General features: G+C 41.2%; 1 protein-coding gene across 4 annotated transcripts in view; it reads right to left on the bottom strand.

Annotated features, from left to right (window-relative positions):
- The window catches only part of SNAPC3 (small nuclear RNA activating complex polypeptide 3), a 43,185-nt gene extending 27,262 nt beyond the window's left edge, over positions 1 to 15,923 (bottom strand). For all 4 annotated transcript variants that reach the window (XM_021682417.1, XM_044920573.1, XM_044920574.1 and 1 more), the window contains exons 1-2: positions 15,606 to 15,923; positions 14,804 to 14,881 (exon numbers count right to left, since the gene is read on the bottom strand). In XM_021682417.1, the coding sequence (XP_021538092.1) occupies positions 14,804 to 14,881; positions 15,606 to 15,922 (395 nt within the window). In that variant the 5' untranslated portion in view covers position 15,923. The remainder of the gene's footprint in view (positions 1 to 14,803; positions 14,882 to 15,605) is intronic.
- Between the last annotated feature and the right edge of the window lie 4,403 nt (positions 15,924 to 20,326).

Here is a 20,326-nt window from a genome sequence, read left to right as displayed (position 1 = left end):
AGTAGAGTTCCCTTATATCTCTCACCCAGTTTTCCCTATATTAACACCTTACATGATCATAATTATCAAGATCAGAAAATTAACTTTAATACAGTATTAGTAACTCTAAGTCTTTTTTGAATTTTACAAGTTTTTAAATGTAATGCCTTTTCTTCTGCCCCAGGATCCTCTGTAGGACACTACACTGCATTCCCTCCATTTGTCTGCAGTACGGCAATTTTCCTCGTCTTTCATCACTTTGACACTTCTGAAGAGCTCTACTTTGTTATTTTGTAGAATGTCCTTGAATTTGCACTGACTGCTGGTTCCTCAAGACTGGAGGAATGCTGCGCATTTTTGGCATGAATACCACAAGAATGATGTCCACAGGGTGTCATACCAAGAGGTTCATGATGTTGATATTAACATGTCTTGTTACTGGTGATGTTTACTTTGGTTAAGTTCCTGTCTGCCAGATTCCTATGCTAGAAAGATACTTTCTTTTCTTTTCCTTTGTACTCGCTAAGTATTTAGGGGAAGATACTTTGAAACCATGCAAATCTTGTTTCTCCTCACTTTCACCCAGGGTTTTTAGCATTCAAAAGATTTTGTCTGCAACATTTATTACTGTGGAATATGCCTAAGGGCGATTCCCTATTTCCCTCCTTCTACATTTATTCACTGGTATTATGAAGAAGACCTATCTCTCTCCTCCCATTTATTTGATCATTTATATTAATATGAACTCGTATTTATTTCATTCTGTAGGTTAAAATCTAATACTATCATTATTCTATTGATCAAACTGTTCTACCTGTGGCTGTTAGGCACTCCTTCGAGTTGGCTCCTGTCTTTCAACAAACCCTCATCCATTTTTTGAGCATTTCCTTACTTTCTAGCACCGTAAGAGCTCCAGGCTCACCTTGCACTTCCTTGTCTCAGTCCGGAAATCAAGTACTAAGAGCCTCAATGAGACAGGTGTTTATTTATTTATTTTTTTAAGATTCTATTTATTTGAGGGGCGCCTGGGTGGCTCAGTCATTAGGCGTCTGCCTTCGGCTCGGGTCATGATCCCGGGGTCCTGGGATCGAGCCCCACATCGGGCTCCCTGCTCGGCGGGGGGCCTGCTTCTCCCTCTCCCAACTCCCCCTGCTTGTGTTCCCTCTCTGGCTGTTTCTCTCTCTGTCAAATAAATAAATAAATAAAATCTTAAAAAAAAAAAAAGATTTTATTTATTTGAGAGAGAGAGAGAAAGCACGAGCAGGGGGAGAAGCAGGTTCCCCGCCGAGCAGGGAGCCCGATGCGGGACTCGATCCCAGGACCCTGCGATCATGACCTGAGCTGAAGGCAGACGCTTAACTGACTGAGCCACCCAGGCGCCCGAGACAGGTGTTCAGAGGCCATTAGCTAAGTGCTAGGCGTTACTGTTACTGCAGTCAGCGCTTCTTCTAGACCTCTCGGGAGAGAAAGGCAGAAAACATACCTCTGTGTATTATTCCATGCATGTACGAATATCTGCACTTCTGTATTTTTCTGTTATGTACTTAAAACCATGAGTTTATACTGCTACTTCTAATCCCAAACTAAAAATCACTCATTTTAGCCTTTAACCTTTCCTTGTAACTTTTTTCTCCACAAGTGAGAAACCCCGCTCCCATTATCTATTAATTATTTGTTTGAGTCTAGAAAACACATAGTTTCAGCATTGCTGATCTATACCCTGTGAGAAACACTAAAACATGAACAGCACTCTCTGTTTTTAGTCTTGTAACACTGAATCAAGATACGTTTTTGTAGGACTTAGGTTAGTCCTTTCTTCCCCATTCTCTCCAGCGTTGTTATGTTGTGACACAGGCTCATGTGTTAGTGGTTTTTTTAAAATTTTATTTATTTTGGATTTTATTTATTTATTTGAAAGACAGAAAGAGTGAGAGAGAGAACACAAGCAAGGTGAGGGGCAGAGGAAGCAGACACCCCACCGAGCAGGAAGCCGGATGCGGGGCTCAATCCCGGGACTCCAGGATCATGACCTGAGCAGAAGGCTGACGTTTAAGCAACTGAGCCACCCAGGCATCCCTCATGTGTTAGTTTTTATACTCTATTCTGGGTTCTCCCACCCATATCCTGGTTGGTTTTGATTGCTTTTGGGATGTGTAAAAGGTGAAACATCACTATGGTTCTAAGAATCAGAGTTATAAACATATATATAAACACACTCAAAGAAGTGTCATTCCCTCTTCATCCCTACTAACTTGTTCATACTCCCTCCTTACCTCCTATCCCGTTCCCACCCACCCCTTGTAGGCAACCAATCTCTACAGTTCTTGTTTATCCTTTCCATTTCTTTTGTTCAAATAAGCAAATATCTTGTGGATTTTCCTAAATTTTTCTATCATTCTGAGACCTACACAGTAATCAGAACAGAGAAAGCTTAATGCAGAGATTAACTTTAACAGAGGATTAGAGTAATGAGAGATTAGCACATAACAAGAGAACTCTAGAATATAGGAATAGCAGATATAAGGAGTACCCTACCATTTGGGCGGAGAAAGCGTACCCAACAAGTCTTCCTCTCCCCCCCCAGGACTGAGATCTGCACTTGGCTGGAAGGCCATGGCTGTGACTCACTGAATGGCAGAGAAAGTGGCTATGGTTCTCCACCAGTGGAACTGTGGAAATCTAGGGTACCAGGAAAAGCTGTACAAGAGAAGCATCAAGGGGAGAGGAGTGGTAGGGAAGCTGCTGGGCAGTGGGTGCTACAGGCTGCCAGGTACTGCAGGCCCCGGACACACTGCCCACTGGACCAGGGAGCAAAACCCTTCCCTCTGGCAACGCTTCCCTCTCCATCTTTACTGACAAAGCATTACACTGTGCCAGTTGACAAAGGATAAATATTTATTTAAAGGGCCAAGGCCCATTTTTACAGAGCAGGCAAAAAAAGTCAATTTATAGATGAGAGCCAACAAACTGATAACCTGAAAACCTACTTTCCACATGGAAAGCTTTTGGGCTTTGCTTTTTTCCTGTAACGGTATCTCCTAGAAATCACCCTATTGGTTCATCCTTGCTCATCCTTCAGTATAGCTGCACAACACTCAACTGTGTGGATGTCCTACAGTTTGTTCAACACTCTCCTATGCATGTATATTTAGGGCAATTCAAATATTTTGCAATTACAAACAATGCTGCAATGAATAACCCTGTAAATTTCATACTGCTGGAGGTGTATCTTTAGTATAGACTGCTAGAAGTGGGACTGACTGAAGAGGTAAGCACCTATGTATTTTGTCTCAGACATTACCAAATCGCCCTAGAGAAGGTTTGTACCAATCTGCATTTCCATCAGCAATGTACAGAAAGGCCCGTTTCTTCACGGCCTCATCAAAAGAATACATATTTTTAAATTTGTGCTGGTCTGATAAGTGAGAAAAGGTATCTTAGTGTCATTTCAATTTGCATTTCTCAAATTATGAATATATTTTTTCATGTCTGTGAGTCATTTTTATACCTTTTTTGTGTGTGAACTCTTGGTTTATCTTTTTCACATTTTTCCACTGTGTTTTTGGTCTTTGTCCCTCAACTTTTAAGGTCTTCTATATGAGGGTTATTGTTTTTTTGTGGTACATATTTTTTCCAAATTTGACAGCTATCTTTTGTTTATGGTGTGTTTTATGTAGTCAATTTTATCAAATCTTTCTTTTATTACCTCTGGATTTAAATCATAGTTAGAAAGCCTTTCACTATAACAAAGTGTGTATGTTTTATTCTCTACATTTCAATCCCTAATCCCTTTGGAGTTTATTCTTGTGTAAATAGCGTCATAGTAAATTTCCACAAGTATTAGAATCTAACTGGGCTTTCTCTTCTACTCCACTGGTCTATTGTCTCTTCATGAGCTAGTAGCCACTGTTTTAATTACAAAGACTTTGTGGTATATTTTAATATCTGGTAAAATTAGTACACCTCACAATCTTCTTCAGCCCCCCCCCCCCCCCCCCCCACGGGGCTTTCCCCGATATAGTCCCTATGAACTTTATCACAACTTGTCTCACTTCCTAAAATAACCAATAGATCTGGCATTTTTACTGTGATTGCTCTTAATTTATAAATTAACTTAGAACTGACATAGGGGTGCCTGGGTGACTCAGTCATTTAAGTGCCTGACTTTAGATTTCGGCTCAGATCACAATCTCAGGATTGTGAGATTCTGACTTTGGATTTCGGCTCAGGTCACGATCTCAGAATTGTGAGATCGAGCGCAGTGTCAGACTCCACACAGCAGGCAGTCTACTTCTCTCCCTCTCCCCCTGCTCTCCCTCTCTAAAATAAATAAATAAATCTTACAAAAATAAAGAACTGACGGCATAATAATTTTTAAGATTCCTATCCAAGAAGAGAGGACATCTTTCACTATTTTCAAGTCTTTTTCCAAGTCTTCCCAGATTGTTTTAAAATTTTCCTTACCTAGGTTTTACATATTTCTTGTTGAATTTATTCCTAAGTATTTAATCTTCTTTTTGACTATTATCAATGGGAGTTTTCCCTACCAATATATCCTCTAATTGTTTAGTTTGTATATATGAAGGCTATTTTTTAAAAATATGTATCAATTCTGTATCCTGCTCTTACACTAAATTCTGGTTTTTCTTGTTTCTTTGTTTTAGCATTGATTTCTTCGTAATTTTTCAGGTATACTATCATATCATTGACAGAGCTAGTTTTTCTTCTTTATCTACTCTTATCTCTCCAATATTTCAAAGTTTTTCTTTATTATAATATTTGTTATGGATATCTGTCATCAGAGATTACAACTACTGAAAGCTCAAATTTTAGCATTTTTTACCAATAAAGTGCTCACCTGAGGTATATACTTTTCTAGACATTAAACTACTGTACACTTAATAGACTAAAGTATAAACATAACTTTTAGGGCCCCAGGGTGGCTCAGTAGGTTAAGGTTAAGCATCTGCCTTTGGCTCAGGTCATGATCCCAGAGCCCTGGGATCAAATGAGCCCATCGGGCTCCCTGCTCAGCGGGCAATCTGCTTCTCCCTCTCCCTCTGCCCCTCCCAACTGCTTGTGCTCTCTCTCTCAAATAAATAAATAAAATCTTGAAAACAAGTAAAAATAAAAAATAAACATAACTTTTATAGGCACTGAGGAACCAAAAAATTCATCTGACTCCCTTTATTGCAATATTTGCTTTATTGCTGTGGTCTGGAACTACCCCACAAGATCTCCAAGGTATCCCTGTATTTAATGAGTTTTAAAATTCCCAGGTAGAACAGTCTGATTTTTTTTTTTTAAAGATTTATTTACATATTTATTTGAGAAAGAGATAGAATGGGTGTTCGGAAGCAAGCTGGGGGGGGGGGGGGGGACAGAAGGAGAGGGAAATAATCTCAAGCAGACTCCCAGCCATTAGCAAGGCCCAACATGGAGCCTGATCTCACAACCCTGAGCAGAAACCAAGAGTCATACACTCAACTGACCAAGCCACCCAGGTGCCCCTAGTATGGCCTGGTTTTTTTTTTTTACTAAACTCTAGTTTTATTATGCTGTGATCACAGAGTGTTGTTCATAGTATTTTCTACTTTATGGGTGTTACTGATGTTTTCTTTGTGATCTAATATACAATCAACTTTTGTGGGTGTGCCATGTATTCTCTAATATCAGGTTATAAATTTTAAGTATATAGATCTCCATAAGACATAGCCTGTTGATTATGTTGTTTAGAACTTTTATCTCTTATTTTTTTTTACCATTGTTATTAAAGTGTCCTGTTAGTGAGTTCCTAGCTATGCATCTTGCATCTCCTATAGTTTTGTTTTATAAAGTTGATCACTGTTATTTGGTATGTGTGTGTATACATACATACATATGTGAATATATATATCTAAGTATTCTATCTCAATTGGGGTTTGTGGCTTTTACCATTAAAATGTGACCTTTGGGGGCACGTGGGTGGCTCAGTGAGTTAAGCGTCCTACTCTTGGTTTCAGCTCAGGTCATGATCTCAGGGTCCTGGGTTCAAGCTCTGCAACAGGCTCCACACTCAATATGGAGTCTGCTTGATTCTCTCCCTCTCTCTCCCTGTCCCTCCTACTCATGCTGTCTCTCTCTCTCAATTAAATCTTTTTAAAAAAAATAAAAAATAGGGGCGCCTATTTTTTGGCTCAATCGGTTAAGCGTCTGCCTCAGGTCATGATCCCAGGGTCCTGGGATCGAGCCCCACATCAGGCTCCCTCTCCTTCTGTCTCTGCTGCTCCCCTGCTTGTGCTCTCTTGCTCTCTGTCAAATAAATAAATATAATCTTAAAAAAAAAAGTGACCTTTGTAACATTTAATGTTTTGGGGCTTGAAATCTGTCTCATATCAGGACGGCTACAGCTGCTCAATTTTTCTTCCCATTTATCTGGTATACTTTTGTCCAATCCTTTATTTTCCTCTGAATCACTTTACTTTACATATGTCTACTATCTACGCAAGGTTTTTATTTTGTGACCCAAATCTAAACCCCTTTTAACAGGTTGTATAGGACTGATGCCTTTGGTCTCAATTCTATCACATTTTCTCATTTATGTATTTTGTTAGATTAGCTGTTTTGTTCATTATGAAATGTGTATTTTTTGCATGTCTGTTTTTAGAAATTGAGGAGGGTCTGTTATGTGTATTTTTGTTCCAGTGGTTACCTTTGTACTTATAGATTCTTAACACCCTTCATTACCCATTTTCTTATTTAATATATTACTAAGTTTTCAAGTTTTTTGTCAGTATTAAGATCTACTTATTGCCTACACATTATTTTCTTCCTCTTTTCTCATCCCATTTTTTCAGCTACAACATTCTAATTTGTTACAATATACAACATTTGTACAGTAGCCTTCCACCCTCATCCTTACTCTACTAGTCCTTTGGTGAAAATTTCCCAGTCATCATTTGGTTGGATGAAACTCATTCTTTAGTATATTACTCAGAAATAGCTGGTGGGTACATATTACCCAAGATCCTATATATTAAAATTCTTTTTCTATAGCCTCAATATTGAAAGACATTTCAACTGGATATAAAATCCTTGCTTTCACTGAACTTTTTGTGAAAAAATCCTGCTCCATTGTTGCCTTCTTTGTATGTTACTTTTGCAACTTAATGCCATTCTAATTCTTTCACTTTTGTACATTAGGTGTTCTCTTTGCCTTACTGCCTTGATCTTTATCTCTTGATCTTTCGATCTTTATCTCTGAAATCTAACAGTTTTATTAGGATATGTCTCAAAATTGATAATTTGGGGTTAATTTTCCCAGATTCCCAGTGAGCCCTTTTAATTTGTAGATTCAGATTTTTTTCCAATCTGGAATTTTTTTTTAGATTATATTAACTATTAATTTTGTTCAATTGCTTTGTTTTCCTTCTCTAAGGACTCATAAATATATTTTTGTCTTGTTTTCCATTCCCACCACTTTCTCTCAATTTCTTTCTTTACATCACTTGCATTCTCCTAACTGTATACATGTCTTTCACTGCCTTTTTTTCTTTTTTTAAAAAAGATTTTATTTATTTGTCAGAGAGGGAGAGAGCACAGGCAGGGGGAGCGGCAGGCAGAGGGAGAAGCAGGCTCCCAGCTGAGCAGGGAGCCCGATGCGGGACTCGATCCCAGGACCCTGGGATCATGACCTGAGCCGAAGGCAGACGCTTAACCGACTGAGCCCCCCCAGGCGTCTTTTCATTGCCTCTTATTAAATTTTCATTGGCATCTATTCTGCTTTAGTTATCTCTTAACTCACTTGAGAAATTTTTGTCTTTTTCTTCCATTTTCTGAGTTCGTCACTCTCTTTTTTTCCTTCTTCCTTTTTCTCATCATTTCTGTTCTTAGTTTCAAAATTTCAGAACCAAAGTGTTTTTCTATCCTCAAATGCTTGTTTTAGTATATTCAATTTTGTTTGGAATGCAGGCTTAGTTCTCTTGTTTCCTAGTTATTTCCTGGGAGAAGGAGAGCGATTTCCTCAGTTGATTTGTATAAATAGCTGTTTCCTGATTTTCTGCAATAAATTCCCTATAAATTTTATTTCTACTTACTCATTTTGTGATATTTGTGGTGGAAGAGGGTTTATAAGATTCCTACTTTAATGGTACTCTTTTCTGTCATTCTAACAAAGCCCAGGTAAACTAGAGTGTTTCTGTTTTGATGGTAGGGACGGTTGAGTCCTTCACTTCTGTGGTTCTCTTTTTCTTGCAGGACTCTTGAGGTTTCCCTTTATACCCTTTAAATGGTGCACTGAGCAGTGCTTTGTTTGCCAGCGAAGTGACAGGAATGGGCAGACTAAATGGAATTGCTATTGTACTAAAACTAATGTTGCTGGGGCGCCTGGGTGGCTCAGTCGTTGGGCGTCTGCCTTCGGCTCAGGTCATGATCCCAGGGTCCTGGGATCGAGACCCACATCGGGCTCCCTGCTCAGCAGGAGGCCTGCTTCTCCCTCTCCCACTCCCCCTGCTTGTGTTCCCTCTCTCGCTATCTCTCTCTCTGTCAAATGGATGAATAAAATCTTTGGAAAAAAAAACAAAAACAAGTAATGTTGCTGGGGCACCTGGGCGGCTCAGTTGGTTAAGCGTCTACCTTCAAGTCGGGTCATGATCCCAGGGTCCCGGGATCGAGCCCCACGTCGGCTCCTTGAGTAGGGAGCCTGCTTCTCCCTCCCCACCTTCCTCCCGCTCTCTCGCTCTCTCTCAAATAAATAAATAAAATCTTAAAAAAAACAAACAAACAAATAAACAAACTAATGTTGCTGAAGCTTTTGGGATGATGGAAAAGTTTCAGTAGTACCCATGCAGTAGCAATTACTGCTCCTCTTCCTAGGAATTACCATCTGCAAGCAATTAAAACATTTCAGAAATGCTGATGACAAGCTTGGTATGGACCAAAGACAGCAGCATGTGTCAGAGGAGAATCAACCTCTTTCAAGTGCTTTTTGTTCACCTTACAGGCACAAAATGAGCCCAGAAGCTCCTTTATTAGACAAGGGGGGAAAAGTGCTAGAAGTGTATTCATTTTATGTCCTAATAAAGGGGTCATGTATTAAGATTTTGTTTTTAGTTTTAAGTTATTGGTGGAGAGAAGAAAGGAAGGTTTAGAGAAAGCATAGAGATACAGATTTTAGCATTTGGCACAAGTCTAATTTACCTGCAGTACTGTTAAGATTAATGTTAGTCATGTTTAAAATGTAATAGTTTCAAAGTACATCTAAATAATCCCCACAGTATAATGCCGTACTGACTCCTTTTACATTAGATCATATATAAACTCCTTCCACATTTGGAAGGGACTAGAAGACAACCAAGGAGATTCAGTTGATCTAGTAATAGAAAACAGCCAGGTGAAACAATGTGTAAAGTGACCTGAAAATTACTATTCAACATGGCTTAATAAAATCATTGTAAGCGCCCAAAAAAGTCATTATAAGCCAATTGGTATTTTATTAACTATAGCAAAAGTTTCTTTGTTTATAATTATCAATCTCGAGGCACCTAAGTGGCGCAGTTGGTTAAGTGTCCAACTCTTGGTTTTGGCTCAGGTCATGATCTCAGGGTCCTGGGATCGAGCCCCATGACAGGCTCCACGCGCTCAGCGGGGAGTCTGCTTAAGATTCTCTCTCCCAACGATGGACTCTGAAAAACAAACTGAGGGTTCTAGAGGGGAGGGGGGTGGGAGGATGGGTTAGCCTGGTGATGGGTATTAAGGAGGGCACATTCTGCATGGAGTTCTGGGTGTTATGCACAAACAATGAATCATGGAACACTACATCAAAAACTAATGATGTAATGTATGGTGATCAACATAACAATAAAAAATTTTTTTAAAAAAAGATTCTCTCCCTCTCCTCCTGCCCCTCCCCTCAAAAATAAGGAAATCTTAAAAAAATAATAATAATAATCAATCTTTTTTCAGCCAATTGCTAAAAACTACTTTCTCAAGTTTATGAAAGTTTCACTTATTCTACTCACTCTACAAATATCTACTGACTTCCTATTATTTGCCAAAGTTCCAGGAACTGGGGCTACAACAGTGTGTACGACAGACATAGCTCATGGAACTTTTAAGTCTAGCTAGGAAGACAGAAAATTAAACAAGTATATCATAAGTGTGATGAGTATTTCAAAAGGGAAGTACAGGGTGCTACATGAGCATAAAAGGGGCCTAAATGGGAGTCCACAGTCCTTCAGTCCTTGAAGGATGAGTAGAATTCAGCAAGACCCAGAAGTATAAGGAGGCATGAGAGTTCTAGGCAAAGACCTGGAGTGAGCGCACACTCCAGGAACTGAAAACTGTAGTGTGATTGAAGCATTGCAGACACAGAGCTGAAAAGATCTGCAAGATCTATTCTATAGAGGCCCCTGTGAGCCACCAAGTAACTCAAGACTTGTGTTAAGAGCCAGTGAAAGGTTTTAAGACAGACACAACCAGATGTGCATTTTAGAAATATCCAACCCATCAATCAATGTAGTTAAAGACCACCAAGAGAAACAAAACAGCACAATAGGCTTAAGGTCAATACAAAGATGAAGGGGTCTCGACTCTCAATGAGCCTTCAAAAACTTTAGAAATATTACAATTTGAGTTCTGGACATTATAAGTGAATATATTTCCTAAGGGAGGAGATAGGTTGTAGTAATGTGGAAAGGAATCTTATGGCCTCAAATAATGGCGTTTTAGATGGGAGAGGGGCCTCCTGAGCCATCTGAAAGAGAAAGTGGTTGAAAATAAATCCGGAAAGGCAGATTTGGACTGTAGGTGGAGCGCTTCATATGTCTACATAAGGAATCTGAAATCTGTCATAGAGGAGAGGAAGAGCCATGGGGAATTTCTCAGCAAATGAGCATGCTCAGGTGGTAGCACAGATGAATAAATCAGAAGAGGAAAAAACCAGACCGAGGAGAGATGGGAGGTGTTCATGGTGCTCCAAGTATCACTAATGTAAACATTAGCAGTGGGGATAAGGAAAACAGATTTGGCAGCTATTATAAAAGAAACCAAGGTGGAATTGAAACGCCTAAATTTTCAAAGGGAACAACAGAAAGGGTAGCATCAAGGATTTAAAAAGATGAGGTGGTGTGAAGTAAGCGGGCTACAAACTGGAAATTATAAATGTCACCATTACACATTTTCTCTATACTACTATTAGAGCACAGTGTTTCTCAAAGTGTGACTGGCCGACCAACACTGATCTGAGAGCTATGTGTTATTCAATCAGTACAGACCATGAGAGTAAACATGTAGAAACATTCACAGCAATACGAAGTAGTAATTTGAATATGAATAGTAATTTTACTATTGAATTTAATAAAAAAATGTAATTGGAAGTAATAAAGTTGCACGACCCAAACTTAATATACAGAAATTGACTGCATTTCTAGACACTAATAATAAAGTAGCATAAAGAAAAAATTTTTTAAAAAGCAATTCCATTTACAATTGCACCAGAAGAATAAAATACTAAGGAATAAACTCAACCAAGGAGGTGAAAGACCTGTACTCTGAAAACTATAAACACTGTTAAAGAAACTGAAGACAACACAAACAAATGGACAGATACTGCATGCTCATGGATTGGAAGAATGTTGGTAAAATATCCATACTACCCAAAACAACTTACAGATTCAAGGAAATCCCTATCAAAATACTAACAGCATTTTTCACAGAACTAGAACAAATAATATAAAAATTTGTATGAAACCACAAAAGACCCAGAACAGTCACAGCAATCTTTTTTTTTTTTTTTTTAGATTTTATTTATTTATTTGCTAGAGAGAGCATAGGCGAGAGAGTGAGCGAGAGTGCAAGCAGGGGGAGCTGCAGGCAGAGGGAGAAGCAGGCTCCCTGCTGAGGAAGGAGCCCGATGCGGGACTTGATCCCAGGACCCTGGGATCATGACTTGAGCTGAAGGCAGCCGCTTAACCGACTGAGCCACCCAGGCGCCCCCAGTCACAGCAATCTTGAGAAAGAACAAAGCTGGAGGTATCACAATCCCAGATTTCAAGATATACTACAAAGCTGTAGTAATCAAAGAATATCATACTGGCACAAAACCAGACACACAGACCAATGGAACAGAATAGAAAGCCCAAAAATAAACCCACACTTACACAGTCAATTACTCTATGAAGGAGGCAAGAATATACAATGGGGAAAAGCCAGTCTCTTCAACAAATGGTGTTGGGAAAATTGGACAGCTACATGCAAAGGAATGAAACTGAACCACTATTTAACACCACACACAAAAAATAGACTCAATAATGGATTAAACATCTAAATGTGAAACGTGAAACATAAAACGCCTAGAAGGAAACATAGGCAATAATCTCTTAGACATCAGTCTTAGAGATATTTTTCAAAACGTATCCTCAGGCAAGGGATGGGACGCCTGGGTGGCTCAGTCGGTTAAGGATCTGCCTTCAGCTCAGGTCATGATCCTAGGATCGAGTCCCACATCGGGCTCCTTGCTCAGCAGGGAGCCTGCTTCTCCCTCTGCCTGCCGCTCTCCCTGCTTGTGCTCTCTCTCTCTCTCTGACAAATAAATAAAATAAAATCTTTTTTAAAAAACCACACACAAAATAAACTATTGGGACTATACCAGAGGGCCTGAATAGACATTTCTCCAAAGAAGACATACAGATGGCCAACAGACATATGAAAAGATGCTCAACATCACTAATCATCAGGGAAATGCCAATGAAAACCACCAAGAAATATCTCAAATTAGTCAAAATGGCTAGAATCAAAAAGACAAATAGCAAGTGTTGGAGAAGATGTAGAGAAAAAGGAATCCTTGAGCACTCCTGGTAGAAATTAAATTGGTGCAGCCACTGTGGAAAACAGTATGAAGGTTCTTGAAAAATATAAAAATATAAATACCATATGATCCAGTAATTCCACGACTAGATACTCACCCAAAGAAAACAAAAACACTAATTCCAAAAGATAAATGCATCCTTATGTTTACTAGGGCATTATTTACAACAGCCAAGAGATGGAAACAACTCAGGTGTCCATGGATAGACGAATGGATAAAGATGTGGTGTGTGTAATGGAATATTACTCAACCATAAAAAAGAATGAGATCTTGCCATCTGCAGGAACATGAATGGACCTAGAGGGTATTATGCTAAGTGAAATAATTCAGGCAGAGGAAGACAAATACTATATAATTTCACTGATATGTGGAATTTAAAAAAAAACAAACAAGCATACAAAAAGCAGAAAACAGCCCCATAAATACAGAGAACTGACGGCTGCCAGGAAAGGTGGGGAGAGAGGCAAAATGGGTAGAGTGACAGGTATAGGTTTCCAGTTGTGGAATAAGTAAATCATGGGGATAACGGGACAGCATAAAGAATATAGTCAGTGTTAATGTAACTGGTATTATCAATAGCCTTGTGTGGTGACAGATGGTAGCTACACTTGCGGTAAGCACTGAACATATAGAGCTGTCAGATCACCACGCCATACACCTAAAACTAATGAAGCATTTTATGTCAACTATACTTCAATAAAACAAATTCAAGGGGCACCTGGGTGGTTCAGTCAGTTGAGCAGCCAACTCCTGATTTCAGCTCAGGTCATAATCTCAGGGTCATGAGATCGAGCTCCAGCTCTCCATCCCCCCAGCTCTCCGTCCTGAGCATGGAGACTGCTTAGGATTCTCTCTCTCCCTCTCCCTTTGCACCCCACCCTCCCCTGCACGAATGCTCTCCCAAAAAAAAAAAAAAAAAAAAAAAATCAAGACAATGATATACTTCAAAAAATGAAAAAATAAAAAGCATAATGACCTGGAAGTCTGGAAGTTTGGGGGGAAAGTTATCTTTAATAAAGTCTTTTTAATCTTCAAAAAATAACAGTAATAATAACCTCTGTTCTAAAATAAAGGACTTTTGGGATGCCTGGGTGGCTCAGTCGTTAACTGTCTGCCTTTGGCTCAGGTCATGATCCTGGTATCAAGTCCCACATCGGGCTCCTTGCTCAGTGAGGAGCCTGCTTCTCCCTCTCCCTCTGCTGCTCCCCCTGCTTGTGCTCTCTCTCTCTGACAAATAAATAAATAAAAATCTTTAAAATAAAGGACTTTTATTATTGTGTTTGTCTTTTAATCCTATTTTCCTAGTAATTCATTGGTATCCTATTTCACAAAAATATGACTGTCAAAAATTAAAAGTTGAAAAGAAAACAGTTTGAAAGACACTATCAGTATTCAGCTTGCACTGGAATCTAAGTAGATTAATTGACCTTTGTAAACACATTTATTTAAAAATAAATACAAAAATAAGTAAAAATAAACAAAAACACAAATCTGAATACAGACTGGACATTAGGGGTTATGTGTTTTTTTTTTTTAAGATTTTATTTATTTATTTGTCAGAGAGAGAGGAGAGAAAGAACACAGCAGGCAGAGGGAGAAGCAGATTCCCAGCTGAACAGGGAGCCGGATGTGGCAGACGCTTAATGACTGAGACACCCAGGCGCCCCTGAGGTTATGTATTTACTGCTAATTTTCCTAGGTGCAATCATACCACTCTGATTATGTAGGAGACTGATACCTAGGGGAACTATACGCTGATGTATTCAGGTCTAAGTTATGATGTCTGAAACTCACTGAACGGTTCAGCAACAGAAAAAGACTTGCAGCAGGTATCTCAAACACACAGAGCTAAAGCAAATTAAGCCGAATGTTAATGGTTGGATTTAGGAGGTGGGGTGATAACAATAAGTATTTTTCCAATATAATGTTGGAAAAACATTCAAATTAAGTACCACATAATAAAAGTAAAGTCTTCCATACCCCAAAGTCACTAGGTCGGTATTCTCTGGGACGACATCTGGATCCTCACCCTCCTCAAGGCACTTCAGTTTATCAAGGCTAAAACATAAATACAAAGGAAAAGCAATCACCCATCTTGACCACAGCGAGTCAGGGTTGTGTCCTAAATACATCATTAAGCAATTAAGTCAGATAAAATCCAGCAGGCGGGATTCACAGGAGGCCGGAATTCAAGACAATGATACCAGTGCTGATTTCCTACAGAGAAAAGGACACATGGCCGATTGATGTATGATGGCCCATACTGTTAAACGGAGAAAGAAATAGTTAAAAGTTTCTTTAAAAAATATTTTCACCCCATAAAAGGCACTTTGGGGGAAATTTTCGGTAACAGCATACTTGGAGGTCCTCCGAAAACAACCACAATTAATCAAAGGTTTTAACACTCCTCTGGTTAAATCTCCTTCCAGCCTCATCATTACTTAAGGCTCCTCCATTGTCAAAGTGTCTTGTCAATGGCAGCTACACATGACTGCTTTTCAACATTAACAAGCACTTAAAAAATTAACCAAGAGAAAAATTAATCTTTTATGCAGCTCTCTCGTCCCTTCACTCCAACTCGCCGAAATTATGCATTCCGATCACGGGACTTCTCCCGGGGTTCCAGGAAAGCTCCAGCAGGTTGAAAGCTTTGGAAGGGCGGTCCTCCTACCCCTGGGAGTAAACCACAGGCCCTCCCAAGGATGAATCCCAGGGGAGCGCAGGAGCAAGGCTGCACCCAGGTTAGCTCGAAGCAGCAAGAACCCCTCGGCCCCGCACTCACCCGCACACCGTCCGCAGCTCGGTTGCTGCCTCCAGGCTGCAGCCCAGATCCCGGGCCACCGCAGCATCCTCCTGGCCCCAGTCGGCGACCCCGTGGCTCCCAGGCAACGCGGCTGCTTGTGGCTCCTTCAGCGACAAGTCCCCTTCCCGGCGCAACCGGCCACGCCACAGCTCCCCGAAAGCGCCCACATGGAAAGCGCGCGTGTTTAGCTCGGGAAGCTCGTACTCTGGAAAGTTGCAGCTCCCACTGCTGGAGACCGGGTCCTGCCTGCCGTCCATCCCGCGGCACGTTGGGCCGCCCCGGCCGCCTTCAGCCATGTTCGCCCCACTCCTTTCCCTGCAAAAGCCGGGCGATCAAGACCTCGCGGAGCGTGATGGGACTTGTAGTTGCACTGGGCTCGCTCCGAAGAGCAGTGGGGCTGCGTGGGAGAGCTTCAGACACTGCATTTCCCAGCAGGCCCCGGGCCGGGCACGCCCCCGGGCGCGGCACCGCGAGCTTCCGCGCGCTGGGCTGAGCGCATTGTTCTCCGCTCGCGGCAAGGCGGCGAGCGGTTGGTTGGCTCTCAGTCCCGGGGAACCTAACCTGTGTTGTTGCGTTCCGGTTCCCCCGCGGTTACGTGGCATCGCTCTCTGCTCGGTAGGGCGGCTTCTGGACGTCTTTCGAGCCCGTTCATTGCCGTTGTTCGGCCCGGGATGCGGGACTTTTCCTTGGCACCGGGGTTCGTGCTCTGCGCTGCTGCCTGTGTCCCAGAGCGGGAGGGCTGAGACCACCGATACGAAAAAATCTCCCCAACAGCCCCCATGTTCTTGTGTATATACATATGCATTGCTGTACACATTCACAGTAGTGTTTATTGAGCGTCAACTTGTATCAGATACTGTACATTATTAATCCTAATGTATATTTTTAAAAATCATAACCTTCCCAGGCAGGGATTATCATGCCCATGGTACCTATTGAGGAAGGAGTTAACTGTAAGGAAATAGAAGGATTGGAACTCTCTGTCTAGCTTCAGATGAAGCTTTCCCCATGGCTCAGAGACCCCAAAGGAGGGAGCAGGACATACAGAAGGAACACTGGTTGGCTATTTATTGGTATATTATTCACACATCATATACTTAACCCGTATAGAGTGCTCATTCAATGGCTTTTAGTATATTTACAGAGTTGTGCAACATCACCATAATCGATTTGAGAATATTTTAACCACTCCAAAAAGAAACTCTATTTGAGCTATCGCCTGAATCCACTCAACTCCTCCAGCCCTACCCAACCACTAATCTTTGTCTCTACAGATTTACAGATTCTGGGCATTTAGTATAAATGGCATGTTTATGTGGTCTTTTGTGATTAGCTTCTTTCACTTAGCATAATGTCTTCAGGGTTTATCCATATTTTGCCTGTATCTATGTCATTTCTTTTTATGGCTGAATAATACTGCATTGTGTAGTATACCACATTTTGTTTACCCATTCATCAAAAAGTTGTTTCCAGGGCGCCTGGGTGGCTCAGTTGGTTAAGCGACTGCCTTTGGCTCAGGTCATGATCCTGGAGTCCTGGGATCGAGTCCCACATCGGGATCCCAGCTCAGCGGGGAGCCTGCTTCTCCCTGAGACCCTCTCCCCTCTCATGCTGTTTCTCTCTCTCTTTCTCTCAAATAAATAAATAAAATCTTTAAAAAAAAAAGTTGTTTCTAATTTTTGGCTATTATAAATAATACTACTATGAATGTTCATGTACAAGTTTTTTGTGCAGACATATATTTTCATCTCTTTCATATATATACATATATATATGTTAACTATGTTAAGCCATGTGAAGAATTGCCTGTTTTCCACAGTGGCTGCCCCATTTTACACTCCCACCAAAAATCGTATGAGGATTCATTCAGGTTTCTCCACATCTTTGTTATTATCTGATTATAGCCATCTTAGTGGGTGTGAAGTAGTATCTTGTGGTTTTGATTTGCATATCATACCTAATGATATTGAGCATCTTGGCTTATTGACCATTTGTATATCTTTGGAGAAATGTCTATCCAAGTCCTTTGCCAATTTTTTTTTTAGATTTTATTTATTTGATAGAGAGAGAGAGCATACAAGTAGGGGGAGTAGCAGAGGGAGAGGGAGAAGCAGGCTCTCTGCTGAGCCGGGAGCCTGATGCGGGGCTTGATCCCAGGAGCTGAAGGCAGACTCTCCACCGACTGAGCCACCCAGGCACCCCACCTCTGCCAATTTTTAATTAGGTTATGTGTCTTTTTATAAGAGTTCTGGTATTTATCAATATATTGTTGTAGGAAACATCTGCTATTTTTGTCTGCCACGATTCCTGTTTCTTAGAACCGACCCCTACTCCTTTTGGTCCTCCTGGGGCTGCCAATCATAGAATCCTTCCCACAGTGATTGGTTCAAGGATGAGTAAGTGGATTCAATTAGAACCAAGCAGAATCCTCCTCTGGGCATTTATCTATAAACTAAGAAACTCTTCTATTCTGAGGACCTAAGGATGTGCCCCAGATAGCCTTTATCAGCCAAAGGAAGAGTTAAGGAAGGCCAAGAGTTTAAAGAAGCGAAGTCAGAAGGTGGAGAAGGAGAGAAGTCATGTGAATTAGAATATTGTGGCTAAGGCCATCTATCCCCCCCCCCCACTTGCCATTATGTAAGCCAGTGATTGTTTTTATTTTAAGCTAGTTTGATTTGGATTTTTTTTTTTTTTTTAGTTTGAGAGAGAGTGAGCATGAGCATGGAGGGGGTGGGGGGCAAGGGGGTACGGGGCGCATGGGGCGGCAGGTGCGGGGGAAGCAGACTCCCCTCTGAGCGGACAGCCAACTCGATCCCAGCACCCTGAGAGCATAGCCTGGCTTAACCAACTGAGCCACCCAGGTGCCCCATGAGTTGGAGTCTTGCAACCTAATGACTTGGTCCAAACCTCTCAACAGGGGGAGCTCTCTCTCCAGAGAATGAAGTCACACTTCAGGTGAAAGAATTCTAACCTACATTTGGGGATTTAGCAACATTGGCTTCAGGAGTGGAGACCACAAATGGTTCCTGAGCAGCAGTGGGTAGGGGCAGGACCAGAATACGCATGTCAGAGAAAGGTGGTTCTTGACACTGTAAGGTGTGGTACTGGGAACAGCAGCTTGAGGGGTGTGGATTCCAAAGATTAGTGGGGAAAGGGTTAGTGGTGAGCACCAGCAGCAATCACAACATGGCACTCAGTTGAGTCTTATTATCAGCAAGCAGCCTCTCCTTGGAATAAGGCTGAAGGGGTCCATAGTAGCCACTGCAGAACAAAAAGTATTTTGAGCTGAAGGCAATTGAGAATAGGCATTTTTCCCCCTGAACTCCGCTGTCTGCCTAAATGCAGAGCCTCCCCAAAGAACTCAATTGTCATAGAAATGATGAATTACCAAAGCTGCTTGTGATCTTATTCTAAGCCAATTGATTTTACAGTTGTTTACATTTACATTTGAGCCACAGTTGGCAGGGAAGAATACCTCAATTCTAAATTTAAATGACAATCACAAAGTGCTTGACCTTTCTTTCCTTCAGGCTCTGTGGGGCAGAGATTCCCACCAGTTTCAAAGAAAGGCCACAGCCAAGCGTGTGGCATTTCTAGTGAGAAGGGGTAGAGGCAGAAGCTTAGTCCTCACCCATAACCCTTTAGACATTGCGAGACTTTAGGAAAATAACTAGCCAGCTCTTTTCCACAAAAGGGTTGGGGACTCCTCATTGAAAATACAAAGAAGAGGGGCGCCTGGGTGGCTCAGTAGGTTAAGTATCTGCTTTCAGCTCAGGTCATGATTCCAGAGTTCCAGGATGGGGATCAAGCCCCACATTGGACTCCCAGCTCAGCAGGGAGTCTGCTTTTCCCCCTGCCCTTCACCCCACTTGTGCTCTCTGGCTCTCGTTCTTCCTCTCTCTCAAATAAATAAATGAAATCTTAAAAAAAGAAAGAAAGAAAGATAATACAAAGAAGAGAAAATCTTTTGCTTGGTACTTACTGTTCTTGGATTCTCTGCTTCCACTGATTGTGTGTTCAGGTGGAAAATGGCTTTCCTGAAGCCAGGGGACCACGTGGGGGTTTCTCTCTGCCAAAGAAAGTAGTAGTGGAAGGACAGAAAAGAATGATGTGACTGGGAAAGACAGCTGGAGGGCTCTTAGTCATAAAGGCAGTTGGTAGAATAATAACCATTTAGTGAGGAATAAGATCACCATTCAGAGGCCTGACATTAATTACAAGGAATGTTAACAACTGAGGCGGAAAACATGAATCTAGCATCCCCTTTCATTGAAGCAACAATGCTTTTCAAGGTTGAATAACTGTTAATATGTATTTGCATAATGACTTTCTTTTTATTCTCTAAATTGCCCCCAACTAATTGCTTTAGAATACCTGTACTATTTCTTGTGAGTGAACAAAGACAGTAAGAAAGTCCACTGGTAAAAAAATATAGTCAGAAAATGTTCTGTGATGTGAGGAACAGATTTGGGAGAAGCGGCCATTTTTTTAAATTTTTTTTTTTTTTAAAGATTCCATTTATTCACCTGACACACACAAAGTCCAAGCAGGGGGACTGGGAGAGGGAGAAGCAGGCTCCCCGCTGAGCAAGGAGCAGAACACAGGGCTCGATCCCAGGACCCCGGGATCACGACCCGAGCCGAAGGCAGACGTCCCAGAAGCGGCCATTTTTGTTGGAGGGAACTTGGGCATTTTCTGAT

Source organism: Neomonachus schauinslandi, chromosome 13 (genome assembly GCF_002201575.2).
Source record: "Neomonachus schauinslandi chromosome 13, ASM220157v2, whole genome shotgun sequence".
In the NCBI taxonomy this organism is placed as follows: Eukaryota; Metazoa; Chordata; class Mammalia; order Carnivora; family Phocidae; genus Neomonachus; species Neomonachus schauinslandi.
Note: the sequence above shows the minus strand (reverse complement) of the source record. Positions and strands in the feature narration are given on the sequence as shown.